This window comes from Bombus flavifrons, chromosome 1 (assembly GCF_040668555.2).
Source record: "Bombus flavifrons isolate JBK064 chromosome 1, iyBomFlav1_principal, whole genome shotgun sequence".
NCBI lineage: Eukaryota > Metazoa > Arthropoda > Insecta > Hymenoptera > Apidae > Bombus > Bombus flavifrons.
In genome coordinates this window covers 2,820,979-2,843,461 of record NC_138442.1, presented here as the reverse complement: position 1 = coordinate 2,843,461, position 22,483 = coordinate 2,820,979, and the positions used below count along the sequence as shown (strand labels likewise).

The 22,483-nt window shown below is 33.3% G+C and overlaps 1 protein-coding gene across 2 annotated transcripts in view; it reads left to right on the top strand.

Annotated features, from left to right (window-relative positions):
- Window positions 1–22,483, top strand: part of LOC138184159 (kielin/chordin-like protein) — a 252,414-nt gene that overhangs the window by 205,851 nt on the left and 24,080 nt on the right. For both annotated transcript variants that reach the window (XM_069121883.1, XM_069121891.1), the window contains exon 2: window positions 1,015–1,157. In XM_069121883.1, the coding sequence (XP_068977984.1) occupies window positions 1,015–1,157 (143 nt within the window). The remainder of the gene's footprint in view (window positions 1–1,014; window positions 1,158–22,483) is intronic.

Here is a 22,483-nt window from a genome sequence, read left to right as displayed (position 1 = left end):
TAGAACGCATACGCGGCAACCGTCGCATACTTTTAATAAACGCGCGCGTAATGGGGATATCGAGGGGCAACAAAGAAAAGAATCTGTTTGGTTTTGAACCAAAAGATTCATTCTGCCCCGAGCTGCGAAGTGCGAAAGGTTAAGCGAAGCCAACACAATTAGAGAAACGGGTTATTGACTCTTGAGAGTTCAGCGTTGATCGTTGTTTGTTGTTAATCGTTGTTTGTTGTTAATTGTTAAGAGTTTAATAAACGTTATTGTTGAAAATCAAGAGTATTTCTTGTAGGCACCTTCACCGACGATCGCTTCAAATGTAAAAAAAATTCGAAATATCTTATTAAGTTTCTCCCATGAAGTCGAACGACTTTCATTTGAAACATTTTTTAGCATTTCTGTTACAGAAATAATCGTGTGTACACATTTAAAACGGACACACTGTACATAACTTATATGAATGTATCGCTAACTCCTATATTACTGACCTCGAATTTTTGTACTTCAATCTCATTCTCATTCTCTTGGCAGATAAACGTGATTCGCAATACTTTAAGGAAATGTTCAACATCAAATTTACAAAACATATCACGCATCTCAATAACAAATTTTCATTTCATATTTAGCTCAAACTCGAAATATTTTTAACGCTAAAAAGATACAATTGGGTAAGAAACGACCGAGTTAAATCTTAAATTTTCCAATAATTTTATTTCTCTAACGAATACTTGAACTAACTATTTCCTGTCATTTTTCCGTTCAGAGAATTCCCACTTCGCGAAATTCTCCTACTTCTAAAAATTCTAGATAATCCATCATTCATCATCCCATAAAAGTAAAATACTCCTCGACATTCGTTCTTCTAAAATTATTCCTACGATATGATCAAAGGATAAAAAGTTTGCCTTTATCCATTGATTTTGATTGGTCAAAAAGCTGATCAAAAGATTGGTTTCATTCAATTTCAGTTGCCACTTCGTCTGCCGACTTCGTTCTCTAACATTCATTCCAACTTTTTAGTTCCAGCAAGAACGACCGGGCAGGTTCTCCTTGGACAAGTAGACATTGACGTCCAAGAGGACGCCGGAAATGAATTAACGACGGAAGAATCGTTCCCGAAAAAATGCATCGTCGATGACAATACATATTCTCATGGCCAGACGGTACGTAAACAAACCTATTTGCGATCAATTTCTCTTCCTTTCGCTTTTTCTACTTCAGCAAATTGATTTTTCTGATCTCGAGATATCCGGACTGTCGATGAAACGATGCCAAACGATTCTTATTTTCATATGCCGTGTAAAATATAATATCTTGATGCTTTGAAGGATAAAAGATAAAAAAGTAAAAAAGAATAAAATTGATAATGTTTGCGTCCAGCAGGATTTATACATATGAAATCCAGCAGAGGTTCGCTCCTGCTGTCAACTGAAATGTTTACACATATCGTTCGATAAAGGGCTTTGAAAAATGCACCGGATATAGAATATTCGTTGGATCTGTCGCAATATCGTCTAGCCATGTTTAAGCCAATTACAATTGCACGACATGAAACTTTTATTTATGAATGTAACCTATTTGCGTGATAATTTCATTATTATTCTAATATTATTGGGATATTTTTATATACAAGCTTTAATAATTTAATGTTTTTTACTTTAACATAGGTATTTCTATCTTCCAATATTTTTGATTTTGATTTTAATATAGAAACTGGAATCTTGACTAATTTTATCAAATATTGCGTATTTAGGGATACTGAAAATAGTATTACTTAAGTTAAGCTGTTGAGAGAAATTATTCTTGAAACAGCAATTTTTAGTTACGGATGATATGATTAAATATTGTCAAATAATATTGAAAGAATGATATTTTCCAGACATGGAATTTTATGAAAAATTTATGTTCATTCTATTGATATTTTATATCGAATCAAATTTTAGAAGAAGCTATATAAATATTCAGTAGAAATTGGAAATTGCACAGTTAAAGTAAGACAAAATTTGGATAACATGCAATAGAAGTGCGAAAACGAGTTAATAATCTCAAAACTAATATGTTTTTAATCTGTAACAAAAATGATCATTTCGTTAATTATTAATAGTAGCCGATATAATAGTCGGTAGTAGTAGAATATAATTTACTAAATTGGTTTTCTATATTTATATAAACTATATAACTTGCTGCAACTTATTGTATATTCCTTAAACTTGTATAAAGGAATTATAAATTGGTAATTTTAATCATTCGAGTAATTCTAGCATCAAAATTTGCGTTTCCTAACATATACAGGGTGGTTGGTAATTGGTGGTACAAGCGGAAAGGGGGTGATTCTACGCGAAAAAAGAAGTCGAAAATATAGAATAAAAATTTAAAAATATTTTCAAAATTAAAAAGATAACGTCAATCGAGACAACGATCTACAGTGAGATCCGTTATAACGAGACGCGATAAAGTGCACGCGTACCGAGCGAAAATTCAAAGTCGATTTTCTCGAAAACAAAGCCTCAAACGAAAAATTTTTATTCTATATTTTCGACTTCTTTTTTCGCGTAGAATCACCCCCTTTCCGCTTGTACCACCAGTTACCAACCACTCTGTATATATAACTAAAACATCGTAATAACGTAAATTTATTATACACTGTGTGCTTAGATTTGCGGTAGAAATGAAGTCAAGAAGATTCTACGACTTATTCTACCATACACCAAAATAGTACGTAATAATAGAATAACTATTGCATCGGAGGTGTTCTTTAGGATTATTGAGTCAGGAAATTTGCCTAGTGTATTTAGGCAAATAGATGTGTAGTACGGAAAATTATTCTATGCAAAAATAAGTCAAAAGTGAGGAAATGTAGAATAACACTTTTTCATTTAAGTTTTCGTTTTCGAGAAAATACGATTTGAACATATTGAATAAAAGATTAGCCTGGTATATGTGTATTTGACAAATTTGAAAACGAGATTTCAGACAAAAAAATGTTCTTCTACATTCTTTATTTATTTTCGCATGTTGAATAATCTCCTACCAATTGTTCACTTCTGTCCAGTCGAGAATCAATCTCATATACATATGTACTTGACACGCTTTCAAGTTTTATTTTCTCAAAACCGAAATCTCCACGTAATATTGTTATTTTTGATTTCCATATTATCTCGGGTCACAGAATTTCCCTGACTTTACACGGATGTAGAATCATGACGTATATTACACATATATGATATAGATAATATAAGGATAGAGTGAAAATCGAAAAAAAGTCGACATACCGTAAGATCTTCCTTTATTTAGCATACAACCCTTTTTCTCAAACTCAAACGAAAAATTTTTATTTTATATTTTCGACTTCTTTTTTCGCGTAGAATCACCCCCTTTCCGCTTGTACCGCCAGTTACCAACCACCCTGTATATATCATTTTTATATGAACTGTATGAAAAATTAAAAGCTAGTAATTCCGACGATTCTAATAATTCTATCGGTTCGAGGACATATCTTTGTTAATAATTTGTGCATTTGTATGAACTATATCATTTATTATATGATCATAAAATGTAAGAAAAATTGCGGATTGATCATTTTAACCATGCTAGTAGTTCTAGCGCTAAAAGCAAATCACATTAAAACAAGCTCCAACGTGTAAAAACTCAATAATCGTTGGTTCGATCAAGTGTCGCGTAGTATCACAGATTCCAAACAAGTTCCGTCATTTTATCGACTAGATTATTGCGTTACGATCTTGCTACCTTACAGAACTTTCCGTAAACTGTGCGTCACCGTGTCGAGAGGAACAGGCGTGTCACGTTCCAATAATGATATCGGCGTAACGCCGAGCAAGCGAACACACGGATGAGATAGAACGTCAATAACGAACGAATAAACGAACGAAAGACGATCCGAACGAGGTTCCGACGATAATCCCACGGTTGAAATGAAATACGTGCAACGAAACGATTATAAAGTTCATTGCCAACGTCTTGGTGGTTAGAGGTTGAAGGGATTGGATAGCAAGTTTCGGAGTTATACAGGGTGTCTCAGTTAGATCTTATTTACGATTGTATGAAAATACTTCTCAGGACAAAGTTGAACTATTTCAATGGGCGTGTGTAATGCTGGAAAGAAATTTTTCGTTTTTCTTTTTTAGGAGATTCCTAGTCGTTTCAAGTTATCGGTATTTTTGTTAAATAGAACTCCATATAATTGTTTGTACCAGTAGATACGATTCTTTTCGTTCTCTGCGTCAAAGTATCGAGGTAATTACACGCGAAATGCTTGTTTAAAAGATATTCCGATTTTAATTTCATCGAATGTAGCGTAGGAAAGACAGGGAAAACATAAACCGTATCGCTCTGCGCCGTTTTACGAGTTTCACAAAATTAAGGTAAAAATATCTTTTAAATTAAGCATTTTCAGATGCAAGCACCTTGATACTTTTATATAAAGAATGAAAAGATACATCGATCTATGGACAAAAATATAGGGTTACATTTAAAAACGTATCGAACACCCCTTGAAATCTCGTGAAAAATAACCTTGAGAAAAGAATTCTTCCCATCGTTGCATGGTCCGCTTGAGATACAATAAATAGTTGCCTTGAGAAGTGTTTTTTCATACAATCGTAAATAAGGCAGATATTTAAGTGATCTCGTTTGTGAGACACCCTGTATAGGTTCAATTTGTGGCCGTAGCTTTCAACACTGTTACGTGATATCGATACAAAGTACGCATCGATTCTGAAACGTTAACACATTGTGTACTGGAATTACATTTTAAGCGTATTGGAATTACAATATCGAGTATTTTCCGATATTTTTGATCCTCTGCGTGCGGAATGCCAGTGTAACTGGCATGATCTTTTCGAGCATACTTGTACGAGTTTTATAAACATGTATTTCAATTTTTGGAATTGTTACATTACTTGAACTATGAGAGATATCTCCTTCTTTTTAAAAGATTGATGGCTAATTTGTTGGGCATTATATTTTGACTATCTTGATTTTCTCAATAAGGAGTTCACGAAATATTTTGTTCTAGAAAAGAAATTTTTTTTTTTTATTTATTAAAATTTACAATCAATTCTCGCATTGAGAATTTTCAGTAATTTTTTCTGGCGTGGTGCAGTGACATGGCCAAATATTTATAATAAGTTAATACTTATTATAGATAAGTATAATTAGTATAATCTAGAAAAAAAATGTAATAACTTTCGTGGGCTGGAAATAGGATTCAAAGGATGAATTTATTTCATACAGATACCTATAAATTTTAAAGAAATTGAAATCTTAGTAAGTTGTAAATTATTATACTAAGATTTTATGAGTTATGAATGGAACAGTTTTTAAATGAGAAAGGCTGAGAGAAGATGACATGCTGCGATAAAAATGTATTTATATTGTAAAACAGTATATTGCAATGCAATAAAATGTAACAGGGAAGGTTAAGCAAGCCGAAAAATCAAAAGATTCTGAAACCTTGCGTACAAGTAGAGAATGTCTTGTCAAACATTTTTCCCAATAAGTTTGGTTTAAAAGCGGATATTTAAAAACGCATAGCAGCGAGTTCCAGAATTTTGCAGATTTGTTACTTTTGCAGTGAAAGACTATTTATGCGATTTGTATCTTTGTTTCAAGCGTTTCTATGAGGAATGTCATTATGGTACCAATAACAAATCGCGATTTTCGCTGCTTTTCTCGTTTATTATTTATAATACAACTCTTCGTTATGCAAAAAGGGAATTCAATGTTTAAATGTCAACTTTATTAGTAAAAACTGTTGTACCGTTATAATTAGATTTGATGTTGATAATCTTCGTGTAAACTATGTAAATAATGTAAATTATTTAAGTATTGCGTTATGAAATCAGTTTATTAAAGAGAAGTGTCAAAATTGATTAAAATTGGTTTTATTTATTTAAAGAAGAAATGTTAACATATAAATCATTTACAGATATGAAACGAAGGTATTCAGCGGTATTTCAGTATGTATAGTAAACAACATTTTTTTAAGGGGTGGTTTGGGCAAGGGAGGGCGGTAACTCGAAAATCATGAATTTTTCGAAAGTTTGTTTACATAGTTAAGTAAATACGATAAAACGATGCAACTTTCGTTTACATTTTTTTGTAGATATCTTTCACCGTTTTTGAAATATTTCGCTTCAGATAGAAAATTCTGAATTTTTCTTCAAGAAGCGATTTCACCCCTTAAAATCGAATTATGGCAGCAACGAAAAATATTACGGATGGCTTACTCGTACGTAAAATTTCACAAATTTTAACATTTTCGAGCTGCCTGAGTTATACATGTGAGAGTAAAAGTCCTTTATATTCTTTAGGGGAACGAATAAAATTTCACACTACTTTAGTTGCTGCCATGGCGAATATTAAAGCGTATGACACCTTGTTCGAAAATTTCTGTCTCAAAAATTATAACGGTGGTGGTGCGAAGTGCAGTAAACTCATAATTTTCAAGATATTAAGAAAAATATATTACTGCTTTCACTCTACTTATGCATACGAGTATATGTGGAACTGTGTACACAATCACTGTCGCCGCGGTAGTCGCTCCGCTCGTTGTTCGACGGTCTATTTACGACCGATGCACACGAGTGTCACGTAAACTTAAGGGTTGGTTGATGAAATAAAATAGTTGAGTCGTAACACAACTATTAATTTGTTTTAATTAAACTTTATTATAAATTCAGCAATCACAATGTAATACACACTGAATTAACATAAATCACAATTCGCTCCAACCACGTTATGTAAGACTTAGTTACAATGATACGTTAAGTACGCGACTATTATAAGGGTAGAGACCGGTAAAGATATGTTGACTATTCTGAGGATACAGAATAAGTGAGTTTTACCGACGATATTGTGTCTGAGGAAAGCTAGGGGTGGTGTGTCTAACGACACGGCACTATCGGATTTGTTGATGACAATTTTGGTTAAGGAAGTGAGGGCAATAGACACCGTCTCCGATTGGATGATAAGACGGTTGGTGGACCAGGAAGGGTTTAGCCGCCCTCGCGAGAAAGTTGCTAACGGAACATACCGGACGTGAGGAAAACCAACTTTCCATGTTAACACGTAGTAAACAATAAACGTAAAAGGAAATCTAAGACAAGAGATACTCGCTTGGTTCGAAGGACCTTAACTATGAAAATTCCAAGACCCCTGGTGGGTACTTAAGACTATCGAGGGTACGCGCCAAGGATGTGCAGACATCTGGGTGCCATCCTGCCCGCGGTGTGTGGCCTGGCCTCTGATGTGAATTGACGTTACACGGGCGTCGCGATTCGACAGGTATACGTGTGCATATGTTTTTAATCGTGCAATACATACCAGCATGCGGTTCACATATTGCGACGTCTGTGACACTGCAATTGAACAAGCGATATCGCAATGATCGTATGCCCTTTGCCAAATTGCAAAACGATCGTACTGGCGTGTTATGGCAAAAAGAAGCGGAACGGATTCTTTCAACACGGAATTGTTTATCGAATTGTTATACCATGACAACCCAATATTCCAAATTTGACTCGGTTACAAGTATGAAGAAACTTATATTCGAATTTCGGAGAAATATCTGAAGCGGAGAAAATTTACGCCTGTAAGCCTTTTTTTTCTTAGAAAATATATGTTGCAAGGAAATGCAAAAATTGACAATCATTTTAATATTTATCAGCATTTTTCAATATCTTAACATTTTTATAAAAAACATAATTCTCTGCGATAGATACGAATCCAAACATATGTATATGTCGGGTTATGGTTGGAATTTTGGGCGCGTAACAACTCTTCACGTGAATTGACCATTGTTTTACACAACCGTGATTATATTTACACGTATACATAAGTCTACTACAAAGATTAACAAATAATAAGTCTAGTGAATAATAAGCTTAACAAATAATAAGTTAGTGGATAATAAGTTGAACGAATAATAAGTCTAACAAATAGTAAGTCTAATGAATAATAAGTTTAACGAATAGTAAGTTCAATGAATAGTATGATTTACGAACAATAAGTTTAATGAACGCTATTAACAATATTTTTGAGTTCAAACGAATCCACGGCCAACGGGATAACTCTTTACTAAGCGTAGACTGATCTTAAGCACAGAAATACGATGGTTGAAAACTCGACGTGTCACCCTCCAAAGCAGTCGCAAGAATGCCAGCCTCGTCGAGATTTTTCTCGCTGTACGATTGCATTTGTTTTTCTATACCCGTTTGGAAGCATCGAGAAGGTTTCAAACGCCGTTGCTAGGCAGACTCGTTGGAAGCATCGAGGAAGTTCCAAACGCCGTTGTTAGGCAGTTTCTGCCTGGAGTTTGATTAGTAATACAATGTATGACCCATTGTATTACACGTGGCTAGGCCCGCTCCCGAGGCCGCATGCCGCCACAACCACATTTCTCGGAAAACCCATACAACCACTCCAGACCTCCGTTAGGCAAAACGTACATCCCGTGACCGTGGCTACGTTCGGCGACCAATTGTCACCTCGAACCCAATGTCGCTATCACAAATCTCGAACAATTACAGCTATGATAAAATCCAGGCTAGAGTACTAGAGGATGTTCCCAAAATTTCCAAGGAACGGCTTCGGCTTTCCTTTCATCTCCGACATATATTTTATTTGTTTTATACAAAATAACTATCATTGTGTTGATGTAATTCTTCGTCAACATTACTCTGAATGTGTTCGTCCTATGAGGGCATTATCACTAACAAAATAGTCCGCAAGGTTGTTTCTTATTTGTTTTATGGTTAAATCTCCTTGTCTCGATTCTCAGTACAAGTTTTATTATGCAATCCCTTCATAATTAAATCTTCTTACTGATAGCCATCTCCACTTCGTACTTCGCATTATGTATTATAGAACGCAACAACACTTTATAACATCTACAGCAAACGGTAATTTTATATTCAGCGGCTTACGGAAAACTTTCCATTTATTCGATAAAAAGCATAATTCCAAGAAAACAACAGGCTCGAGTTAGTCGGTAATTAAAAATACTTTCTCTACGTTAATGTATTTTCGCTGTATTCCGTTCCATTACGTGGTTAATTTTTGGGAATATTCAGAGCATTTGTAATTTTTTTTACAAAGTTCGATTCTTTTCAAAATGTGACTGTCAGATTCTTTTCTGACAGCTTTTATATCTATGTAGTTGATTTTGTAATTTGAGAGATTATATATAATTTAATTATATTTATTATTATAATATTAATTTTAATTTATATAATAATTACGTAAAATTATATTAATTATATATAATTTAAAATATAATCATTATTCCGAACGGTGCTACAGAAAAATATTATATTTGTAATGCAATGTAGTGGACGTTTCTGGTTTTATTATTCTCACGTGCTTGTGATCTATGACTCCTACACAGTTTGGGAAATTGGAAACATTTTAGAAACCCTCATATATTATTTCTTATATTATTTCATATTATTACAGATATTTCTAACTATTTTTTTTTTTTTGGAAAATACAGGAAAACATTCTTTTTTTAAAGTAGACCCAAATAGCCTTGCAAACTTTTCTTGCAAATGTAGTATGTCCAATTCTATGACTGTAACATAGATCTATTAAGTTATATACGTTACTTAAGTATTTGTAAGAAAATAAACATTTTAAAAATTTGGTTAATAAGTGGGGAAATATTAAAAACATATTCATGAGAAGCATTCGTAGAAAGTTGAGATTTGGATAGGCAGCCAATATGGGGAAAATATATATATGTGGAATAATTGTCATTTTTATTAAGAAGAAAAGATACAATAAATTCAGAAAATAGTATGCAATACGATCCTACATACAACAAGACACGACAACAATTCAAACACGCAGGGCACACATATTTCAAATACGCGAAACATTTCAGTCACCACTGAACTACCCAGGAAACGCCATCGTAGAGAAACAATAGAAGTTTCGTTATTGAATTTCATAAATACACCTATTCAACCTACTACAATAGGTAAAAACACATTTTTTTTCATTTCTTATTATCCACTGTCAGACTGTTTAATTTAGACCAGAAATTGAAATTTAGAAATGAGATGTTAAAATTAATAAAAAATATCATACACAGTCCTGCTCATCATGCGCTCATCATTTACAACACTCAGTGTCAGAATCGATATCTCACTCGTAGGTCATTTCTCAATAAACGTACTTTGACCGTAATAATACATCATCACCTATTACAAGAGAAAATTCCATTCCACACAATTTATGTAACAGTACAACAGATTCAAACACAGATTTATATGATTTTTAATATCGCATATATTTAATAATGCAACATGTATTAGGTTGTCCGGAAAGTGTCTTTCTTTCGCAAACGTTTTTTGCAACAATGCAGCTTCATACAAACGTGAAACCAAGTCTGTGAATTGTCGCGGTGTTTATCTCAACAAAACAAAATGGATCGTACGTAATTCGATAAAATAATATAAAACAAAAAACATTGTGTCTATTATTTCTTCATAAAATGAAAGATACTTTTCGGACAACCTAATATATAACATTTATCTTCTTTCTGAAAGGAGATATGCGAAATGGATATTAGGCTTAGATACGACAACACCAAATTATATATTGACAGAAGAATGCAAGATAATAGAAATAAAAGAAAAAGCATTAAAAAGAGCAGCAAGGTACGAAGTGAAAGCCCTAGAATCAAAAAAGGAATTAGTAAAGGAGTGTATAAAGGAAAGAGAGAGAAACTGGGGAAATGGCCATGAAGGAAAAAGAGCAAGAAAGAGAAAGAAGGGATTAGAAGAGATGAGAAAGGGAGGGACGCAGATAGAAGCAGGGGAGGAGCAAGAAAGGATGACAGCAGACCAAACTATAGGAGAAAGAAGAAAGAGAGAAGCAGAAGAGAGGGGGAAAAGGATAAGGGAATCCAAGTATAATATACACTACAGAAATATAGCCAAAGAAAAATGACCAAAGTACTTAGGAGGGAGGATGAAGTGGAAGGACAGAAGAATACTGGCAAGATTCAGATGCGGAAACGAGACCAAAGTGAGGGAATACTGGAAAGAAGAGGGAGAAAAAAGATGCAGACTATGTAGAAGGAAAGAAGTAGACCTGAGACATGTAATGGAAGAATGTAAAATAACGGGAGGACCAAAGGACATAGGAAAAACGCTAAACGAGACTGGAGAAGGTTTAACAGAACTGAAAGCAATAATAGAGAAGAGAAATTAAGGGAGTGCAATAGAATAGAGTGGAAAAGAGGGTTAATAGACATATAAGAAGAGAAATAGACATAAGAGATGTAGAAAAAGGCACGGACTAAGCAATAATAAATAAAATAAAAAATAATATTTTCTTTTTGCCATTTGTAATTTCACTGTTTATATCAATATCAATTGATTATTATCACTTTGCTATTAAAAAATTATTATTATAATTATTGGCTTTATATTAATACTACTTTAGATTTTCGTTTTCTGTGTGTACTTATGTTGTCATTAATTTAATTATTTAATGTTTCCTGTTTTTCTGCGTTCTAACAATGTCAATAAACGTGTTAACATGTAATATGTATACATAATATTAACATGAATAAACAGCGCACTAAAATGTTTTAATTTACCATAAAATAACAAGTAGCATTTCGATCGATACGATAAGTCACGTGCCACTATCGGTATTTTTAATCTCGACGTTTAATTTCAATAAATAAAAAATTTATTTTCATCCTGTTTTAAATTTATAAATATCGTGGTAAATGCACCTTTTACAAGAGAGGCACTAACAAACGAACGAACTCAATATTTTCTGCGATTTCACGAAGTATTTGTATACTAAGGCCGGATATAAACGAGCGACTTTTGTCCAAGAAAGACATATAATCGCAGTGATATCCCGCAGGAGATAGTCGCAGGAATAATTTGCATTTCACGTAAATATGCAAAAGCTATCCGCTTTTTCATGTATGTTCATTTTGCTTCTTCGCAATATGTACTAACTTCTTCGCCGCTATCACCACATTAAATACTCATAAATAGCAGCGACAGCGCACGATCGCACAGTTGTTGCAGCTGCGGTATCACAGCGATGTTACATTGCACGTGTGCGTCGGATGGCCGTTATGGCAGTTCATAGAAGGTATTAGATTAAGTTTAAGACATTCTTTGCTCTTCAGCAATCGTGAGGCGGTTGGTTACGAGCGAAGCGACTATCCCATCGGTTGTGTCTGTGGACACAGTAACATGTATGTATGTGTAAGCAGAATGCAATGTATTAGTATTATTATATTTTTCTCAATGTCTCGTAAACTATGAATATATGAGGACCATCAGCATTGATAATTCTTCAGACATAAGCTCACAGGGCCCTTCTAGTCAATTGAAGCGGAGGCTAAGATTCTGTCTATCTGTTTGAATATGCCACATTTTTATAAAAAATTTATGAACTTATGGGTAAAGTATATATGATACTTTACCCATATTTGTAAATGCAGAAGAAAGTGAGAAGGTTTGAATAGAACACTCTGATGCCTGTGTACTAGTAAATCACTGATTTTGCTAGAAACGTTGAACCAAGTAACGTATTGCTGGTTTTGTGAGTAGATTTCTGACACCGAAATTAGGAGCATTATGATTGCTACAATAGGACAATGGAGAACAACGCATAGAACGCATAGAACAATAATTTTGAGAGTGAAATTTAATTATTTTTATAGTTTTTAATCCCATAAATCTTTTGCATAATAACAATAAATTTACAAAAGAGAAATTTGTACACTCTACATACAAAATATAAAAGTATGTAATAATAAAGAATTTACTGTAGTATTATACTATTATAATACAAAACCACAATATCATTTTCAAGCATGTTTTATTTTCTATTATTTTTTACAAATTTATTAAGTCGCACATTTATTCTATCATTGTAAAACGTACTCGATTTTTATAAAAAAAATGTATATACGTTTACTTTTAAATTACATATCTTTTTTATATCGTTCAGCCTTATCAGAGTAATATTTATTTTCTTAAGTATTTACAAATAAACCTTCCTTCAATTCTTATAATTAATTATTTTAAAAAAGAATCCCGAAAATGGAAATGTTTTCGCTTAACTCGTATCATATAAACTTAAGCATTATTTCAATATCTATATAAAATTTTTTCGTGTTCTAGATTATACATATGTATATACATTATCAATGTTCAAACTGTTCAAACTAAAATATTCTACCTCTAAATCGATAGAATAATTAGTTCTACATTCTAGATTTTATCAAACTTCATAATATAACAAGTACATACATAGAAACTATATTCTATAAATTCTTGAAAACCCTAACACTCTTTCCATACCGATATAAAAGTAAGACTTTACAACATTTTACAACATTTACAACATTCCAACAAAGGAACTTTAAATCCAAATCTATGAGTACCCTACTCTGAATATAACAACATTCAACAACTTTTTTCAGATTTCACTCAATCTCTTTCAATTCTCATTCAATCTCAAGCGTCTATCTACCTATTTCTTTTCCACATGCAACAACAAATATCCCACATGTGTCCTCAAACTGATACCTGTATCATAATTTTCAATCAACTTTCCATAACTACCATCTATCTCAAAGCTTGCATTTATCATACTCCAGGCAGAAATTCTCAATTGCCCTGTTGGAATACAAACGAACAAGCTCTATGTTTCATTCTGAAGCGTAGATTTCATGAATAAATATAAATCTAAACGTAAATTTCGTGAATAAATCTACGTTACCATACGTCGAATTAGCTCGATGAGATGAATATTCTTAAAAGTAATAATAAAGACACTATCGAGATAGAGAGAGAGAGAGAAAGCTGTTTTTCTTAATCGAAAGGGTTACTGAATATAAAGATATCTTATTCGCGGTTCAATCGGAATTTTTATACTCTACAAAGACCTCTTAGCTATTTTTCAAAGCTCTCTATAACTCTACAGTATATTCGAAACAGTTTGAAAAATAATACTCTTTTAACTTAAATAAACTAAAACTAAAACTCTTACAATTCTGAATTTTTCTGATTTCTGTAAAAGCAAATGTTTTGTGACATATGACAGATATACTGCGGTTTCATACCAAAGCTTTCAGCACGGAAATCTGTTTTATTTATAACTGAACGTTGTACGTTCCTAGCAAACTATTCAAGTGGATATTTTATTGTAAAATGAGAATTTTTTACCTCTGTGGTATCTCAATCCTTTTTCTTAATTTTTTCAACAGAAAATTTATCAACGTGGAAAGATTCATCATGAATTATGGAATTTTTTATTCTAAATTCTTCTAATAAACTATTTAAGTAGATTACCATAGAAAGCAAATTTCTTAATCTTTTCAACTCTTTTCTTTTGTACTGTTTTAGAACGTTGTAGCAAAAAGACTATATAACTTTTTCTATCATTATTTTGCATATATATTTACTTATAATCAAGGATTATAAGAACCCTAAGAAGGAGTAATCAAAGTTGGCGATAGTATAAACTTTCAAGAATACTTGTTTCGAAAGAGAATCTCGTGGTTCTCATAATTCCGATCATTTTGCCAATCTGAAGTAAAACAGGAAGCAAAAAGAGTCTTAATTAGACTTTGACTACAGAAGATAAAGTTAGGTAGATGATACATTTACACTGTACATGTGAATGTGTGTGTAAGCGTCAGAGAACGTCCAGATCTTAGTTGAGACAAAAGACAGTTGGTAGCTGTTAGAAGCATCTAGAATAGTCTGTTTGACAACAAGCGTGCGTGTAAGAAGGTTATCGAGGTCTTCAGAGTGTAATATATATATATAGATGTTGTGTGCGAATAAAGCAATTAATTTATTATACCTCAACAGTTTCATCACCGATTTTTTTTTTTTTGTAAGAAGATGCTTTGCAAGAAATGAAACAATGCAGAGGAAAAAGAGTAAGTTTGATGTATGAAACAATAAATTTGATATGATTGAAACACCTAGAATTGCGATTAAAATTTGCAACCAATCAAGTAAATCTTAAGACGTCATAGGTGTATCGAATGGACCGCTGATTAGATTAAGGGAAAAATGGAATTTACTTTACTGCGCGAATTTCTAAAGATACGAGATTTTTTAGAAAAAAATATGATTTTGAAAAATTTACATTTAAGGAATTCTATGTTACAACATACAACCGTTGCATACTTTGAACACTTAAAGCTTCGTTGATTTTAGCAATCTCAGTATACAATTTGCTACGTATATTTTTGAGATATATTCTTTCAAAAAGAATACAAGAAATTGATTTTTTCCAAGATCTGCGATAGAATGTTCTTTTTCAACACTGAAACTTCAAAACACGTATATAAATACATAATATCTAAAATAAATATACAATATCTAAATATGTACATAGTTAATTAGTATTATAGCGATGTAACGAAAACAATTGACTAATATTAGTCATGTTCCTGTCTCAATGAAAGTAAACGTTAACATGGAATTACCAAGAATACTTGTGCGATTATGACAAGTAGAAAGATAAAACATTACATATGTATCGGCGCATGAGTCAAAGGACAATTCAAATCATGTTGTTGTTTTGCCCCGGAGTATCAAGATCGTTGGGTTACAAGTAATGTAAGAACGAATAGACTCTGAGTGATCGCCTGGGAACTCCGTGTGGCGTTGGCGAAGCGCGCTGGGTCCGCCGCGCCCCCCGGTGGGGTTCTGGCTTGGACGCTGGCGGGTCAGCGCCTTGGGGCCGCCAAGCAGGTAGGGGAACCGGGCTGCCTCTCGATCGCAGCCGGGAGGGTCATCGTGGAGGTTTTAGTCGGTTGGAGTGCGACACTACCACGCCGCTTTCCCCAGAAGCGGCCTGGCGTCCGTGCGGATTTCCTCCACGTAAATATAACAAAAAAAGAACAAATAGACTGCGGGCAAAACAATGTCGTCGCTACATGTAACCGTCGAATGAAGACGAATTTGAATTTTCCGACTCTCCCCCGACCAATATAAATAAACGGACGCGATCGCGAGCGACACAATAACGTAGAGTATCGTACAGTATCTAGAGAGCATCTCCGAGCATCACGAGTATCTAGCAGTATCTTCGAGTGTCTATCGAGTTACGCGACGAGCATTTACGAGTATTCATTCCGCGATTTTATTTTGCAATTTATACTTCGTACTAACGACTCACGTATACGGCTGTATGTTAATTTATTATTTTAAATACAGGGTGGTTGGTAACTGGTGGTAACGCGAAAAAAGAAGTCGAAAATATAGAATAAAAATTTTTCGTTTGAGGCTTTGTTTTCAAGAAAATCGATTTTGAATTTTCGTTCGGTACGCGTGCACTTTATCACGTCTCGTTATAACGGATCTCACTGTAGATTTTTAAAAAAATTAAAAAAAAAATTAAGAAAAGAAATTTATTATATATTTTCGACTTCTTTTTTCGCGTAGAATCACCCCCTTTCCGCTTGTACCACCAGTACCAACGTCTTCTTCACAGAAACATCTACAGATACTAGTCGTTTTAACTGATTCGCTACATTTAATGTTGAGCAAACTCTTCATCTATTTCATTTGATATAAATCAGTAGAAAAAGCAAAGAAAACGGCCAACTTTAATGCAAAGAGTATAACAGGACGAGGGGGTGAAAAGTGGCCTTGAAGCGATGGTACCATGTGATGCACCATCGACGCATCATAAACCAATTTTCAACCCTTTATCTCAACCGGAAGTGTCGTTATAGGCCAAATTCGGATTTACCGTCTTTTTCCTATTTTTTCTATTTGATGGTACGCAAAAATTCTAGAAAAATTGTAAGACATTGTAAACAAGTGATTTATGTCAGAGAAATTTTTTTTTAGATTTTTTCGTTACAAATCCCAAGTATAAAAATTGAAAAACGCTAAAAGATGCTGAAAAATATGGAGTTAGTATTGAAGTTTCAGAGCGTTTACTTTGTTACATTTACAATATCAACATCTTGGCATAACTATTATTCTCAACCTTTTTCAAACTTATTGGTAAGATGCACTGTAGTTGAACAAAATTTAGACAAAGTGATGAAAATAGGTTTGTAACGTTTGCTTTCGGTAAACTATCGAATGGTGCATCGCTTGATAAAATCGGCTTTTATTCTGCACGTCTTATGCTATCCTGCTATAGCCTACATAATAAATAAATCCATTGAATCCATTGAATCGCTTGAGGAATTTATAATCGAGCCATAACCAGAGTCTTAAGCTCCGGCACGAATTCGCGGAAGATTTGAAAAGGTGAAACAACCTGTCTCGTATGCGAGAATTTTAGCTCGACAAGCATTTTGTTACGTCTCGATACACTCTACAAGGTACATATAACACAAACAGAGAGAGCGTTTTAAAGCGTTCGTTTTGTTTTATTTGAAAGCTTCTTTGTCCGGAAGAAACGTCTCTGTCGAAAGTATTGTTCGAATTGACTTTGTCGACTCGTCGAATGGAACACACACGGAGCCATAGGAGATGTTTGAAACATGAAAGGAACGAAATTTCCGTATGCTGGCCGGCCTGTGTCTATCTGTTATCATATTCGAGGCACGTGCTATTTAAAGCAATAGAAGCACGCGTGCGAACGCGTATCTACGAATATTCGTGCGAGATTATTAATACGTAGTCAGGATGCACGAGATAAGGAATGAATAAATATTAGGGGAGACAATCGAGACTGGGAAACTATTAACTGCATCACGTTAATTGGTACGTGTTCATTGATTCCGTGTGGCGGCTGCTCGACCTTGTTATTGTTCCGTATTGTCAATTAATTGCGCGATGAACGTGCAGCAAATTGTTTCAACAAATGTTAAACGACTTGAACGTACATTTTGAGTTTCGTTTTTAGAAATTGACGAATCTAGAAAAAAGCTACACGCGACACGATCTGATAAATTTACACTGGTTCAAAAATGTATTCGAACATTTATGGAAACTTTGAATGAATATATCGTGTGTGGCACGAAACATTTTGAAATTTAATTAGCACTACAATCCAACTATCATGATCGCGTCTGATAAAGTCTGAAACAAATCTAAAAATGTACGTAGAAACTGCAAAATGTTATTTAGTGCAGGTACATATTTCGTAAAGATCGAAAAGTATTTAAACACTAAATTATCCATTATATTACCCATTTTATTCTAAATATTCACCGATGCTATTTTTAACGTTTATTATATGTATAAAATGCTCCCCATGGCTGTGTACTAATTTACTGCGTGTATTATACACATTTTCAAATTGATTTAAATTTTCGCCAATATAAGCATGATAATCCTGTCTCAGTGTCAATAAAGTTCCAAAATATCATATACGTATTTATATTGAACGCGCATAGTATATACATAAATGGCCACTGTCCAGCGGAACAAATTTTGGCAAATTCGATATTGAAATCGTAGTTATTTAAAATAGTAATTGAATTCATATCGATACAATATCGTTACATTTTTTTACGACATTTTTAATTACATCTTATTCTGAATGAACCATTGTCATTGATTTTCCAATTTTGATATTTTAATTTAATTCAAAATATTGAGACAAGGACCTAGTTCAAAAGTATTCTGCAAAATGTTTACGCACAATTAACAACATTTCGGCTGCAAGAAATACATTTTTATACTTTTATTTCATTTTATATTTTGTGATAACGCTGCGAAAACAAACCTGCCCTCAGGTGACCATTAACAATATCACAATTCCTATTAAGGATTCAGTCAGATATCTGGGCGTGACTCTGGACAGGAGATTGGCATGGAAACGACACAACATAGACAAATCGAAGCAACTCGAGGCTAAACTTAAAAAATTTTACTGGCTCATTGGCCGTCGCTCCAACTTAAGCACTCAGAGCAAAATAATGCTATACAAAGCCATACTAAAACCTGTTTGGACCTATGGGATCCAACTACGGGGAACAGCGAGTAACTGCAACATAGAAATCCTACGACGATTTCAATCAAAAACTAAAATCCTTAATAGATGCACCTTGGTATGTCACGAACGAAACAATCCACCGCGACCTCAAGATACCCACAGTGAAAGAAGAAATATACAAGTTCAGAAGCAGATATAACACAAGAGTCAACAACCACCACAACCCATTAGTCACCCAACTACTTGACACGACGGACCAGATCCGCAGACTGAAAAGAAAATACCCTTTAGATCGAAGCATTAGATTCAACTAGAATCAACATAATATAAATTATTAGAAACTAAGTTATCGTACCACGCTAAATGAAGTTACTTAAAATTCTCAACGAGAATTGATTGTAAATAGTCTACCAAATAAAAAAAAAATATTTTGTGATAAGAAGATTATCTATCCTCTTTTCTATTTCAATCGTCGTATTTTTATACCAACACGTGCTTAAACTATTTTTAGCAATACCGTTATAAAAATTGAGAATAAAGTAATTTCAATTATTCCCTTCTCTTACATCTTTATGTATGATCATTCAATCGATCGTGTATGCGACAACTATTTTAAGTAGTTTTTAGATTAACTGCATCAGCAATGTTCAACATTTATAACTATATATGCATAAGAAAAAAAATATTGCAATAATACTTTCAATTAGACTTTGTTAGTTATACCTTCTCAGTTACTTAATCTTTCAATATCATAAGAACTTTTAGTTTTATAGTGACAATATTCCTCTCTTAACCGTAGAATTGTACTTCTGCATATGTATAGTCTGACAATACATGCTCTCTCTTTAACGAACTGAGTTCAATGTATTTTTATTTCTTCCGTAATTGGGAGTATTTGAAAAGTTGAAAAGAATTGCAAAGCATCCGACTGACTGAAATATACATTATGCATAAGTTCGTACAGGAAACACGTAAGATGACAAATGAATATATAGGGTGGTCTAAAAATCAATCCCCACGATTTTTCAGACACTTGCGATAGTGGAAGAAAAAAATGTTTTGAGCAAATGTTTATCAGCTTTCGATCGACTACAAAGAACTTTACTTCAATTGAATTCAATTCAAAGTCACCTCTATTATTTTAAACGTAACAATGCACTTTTTTCATAATCCATTCGACGCATTTTTTAATTCTCTCTAAAAACGTATTAAGGTACTCGGGTTGAAAAATGATTAGTGTAAAAGATATTTTAACTTTAATGTTGCGAAATTGATCGTATGAAAGACGAGCGAAATATAAAAACAGCAAAGTGCTGCGTTATCTTTCCTTGTGTTTCATAATTTTTTCAACATTAAAGCTAGAATATTTTTTTAACTGCTTATTCTTCGACTTTAATTCCCTTTTTGCAGAGAATTAAGAAATGACGTATAAAAAATATATTGCTCCATTTAAAAAAATAGAGGATACCTTGATTTCTTATCGAAGTAAAATTCTTTTTAAGTTCTTGACATTGCAATTTTTAGCCAATTAAAAACTGATAAACTTTTCTTCGGAACATTTTTCTGTCCGAAAAATCGTAGGGGCTGATCTTTAGACCATCTGATATATAACGAGTTAAATGTGGCGAGTGAAGAATTATTAACCTCCCAATTACATATTTTTAAACACTGTATCGAATATTATACCAAATACAAAGAAAAATTTAAGCATTGGAAATTTGAATATTTTCAAAGAGATTATGCACATTATGACGATTCGTTCCGAGCCTAATACTAAAAACTCCTAAATAATTCAACATTCGTTAATGCTATATAAAGTCATATTAAAACCTGTTTGGACCTATGGGATCCAACTATGGGGAAAATAAAGCGAATAATTCCAGCATAGAAATTCTTCAACGATTCCAATCAAAAACTCTAAAATCCTTAATAGGTGCACCTTGGTATGTTACCAACGAAACAATACATCGCGACCTTAAGATACCTACAGTTAAAGAAGAAATATCCAAATTCAGTAATAAATATAACATAACAATTAACAACCACCAAAACCCTTTGGTTACTCAATTACTTGGCACAACGATTCAGATCCGCAGGCTAAAAAGACATTAGATTTAAACATTAGATTCGACTAGAACCAAACATACGATAATCATTTATTATTCACGTTATAGTACCACGCCAGAACAATTTACTTATAATTCTCAATGAGAATTGATTGTAAGCTACTTCCAAATAAAAAAAAAAAAAAAATAAGAAAAATTCTACAAGAAAGAAATTCAAATTCAAAGGAAGAATAAAAGTTCTTTCAGTTACCGTGGAAACCTACAAGTACCACCTATTATTTATTATAAAACATTAGCGAATTAATATGGGTTTATTGCATTGTAATTTTATTTGTTTCAATATATTAATTCTTACACACCAGGATTTTTGGTTTCGTTCATTTTTCAATTGCTTTCTTTTATTGTTGAACTTTGTTGCTGTTCACTGAAATTGTAAAATATGATTGAAAAATGTGTAACTCGTGATAAAAATAAAAGGAGCATATACTTTACATATATTTCAAAATGAAGTACTAAAATCTATCACATATTTTGTGTCTAGAAATGGACAAAATTTTGCATATCGTTCTATGAAAATTGGAAGATTAGGGAATATCCTTCGTATTTTCATAAATTCGAAATTAGATAAACATTGAAAGCTGAAGAGAGTGAAAGCATACGATTTTCCATAACAGCGATAAATTTTCATTCAAAAAATCACGTTCAATCGGACATGCTATGAGTCATTATTTGGCCGGTTGTAATTTCATTTCACAGTCCTAATTTGATCAATACGACATTCCTCTCGAAATTGAGCAATCTTTCTTACGAGCAAGCATAACAAATCGACGCGACGTTCACGAGATGAAACTTGGAAAAAGTTTCCACGTCATGTTGGTGATCTCGTTTCGCTGGAAATCTCGGCCGACATGGTCGCACTTTTACGTGTTCGCCAGGAAACACATTGACTTGCTGGCTTTCAAGCTGAAAAGTTTCGCGTCTCGACAAGAAAGGAGGACGAATACCTACGGAATTTTTGCCTCTGTCTAAACCGCCCTCTTTCGTTTCCGTTCGCCGTATTTCTTTCTTCTCTTGCATGGAACGAAGAAGAAATTAGGCTCGCTGTATTGCATTTTAATGGCAGAGTCCACGGCTATTTTGCTATACAACACAAGAATATTCAGATATTTGCAGACATATTTTATGAATGTATTATTCGTGTTATACGAATTATTTTGAAATCTCGTTAGCACTGTCATGAGTAGATGGCGGATGTTTATGCATCGTAAATGTGTAAGAAATATATGACATCTATGCATATAGAATATGCAAATTTGCACGAGAACTATGCAAAGTATGTTAGCAATATGTTTGATATAAGTTTAGTGTATCGAATAGTTACGATGAGGTATTGAGCGATAGATTTTAGATTAACAATGTTTTTCCGATTACTTTGGTATGTATAGTTTGTACGATAATAAATTATAAGCGCCTTGTCCATATTTGCAATTGCAAAGTTA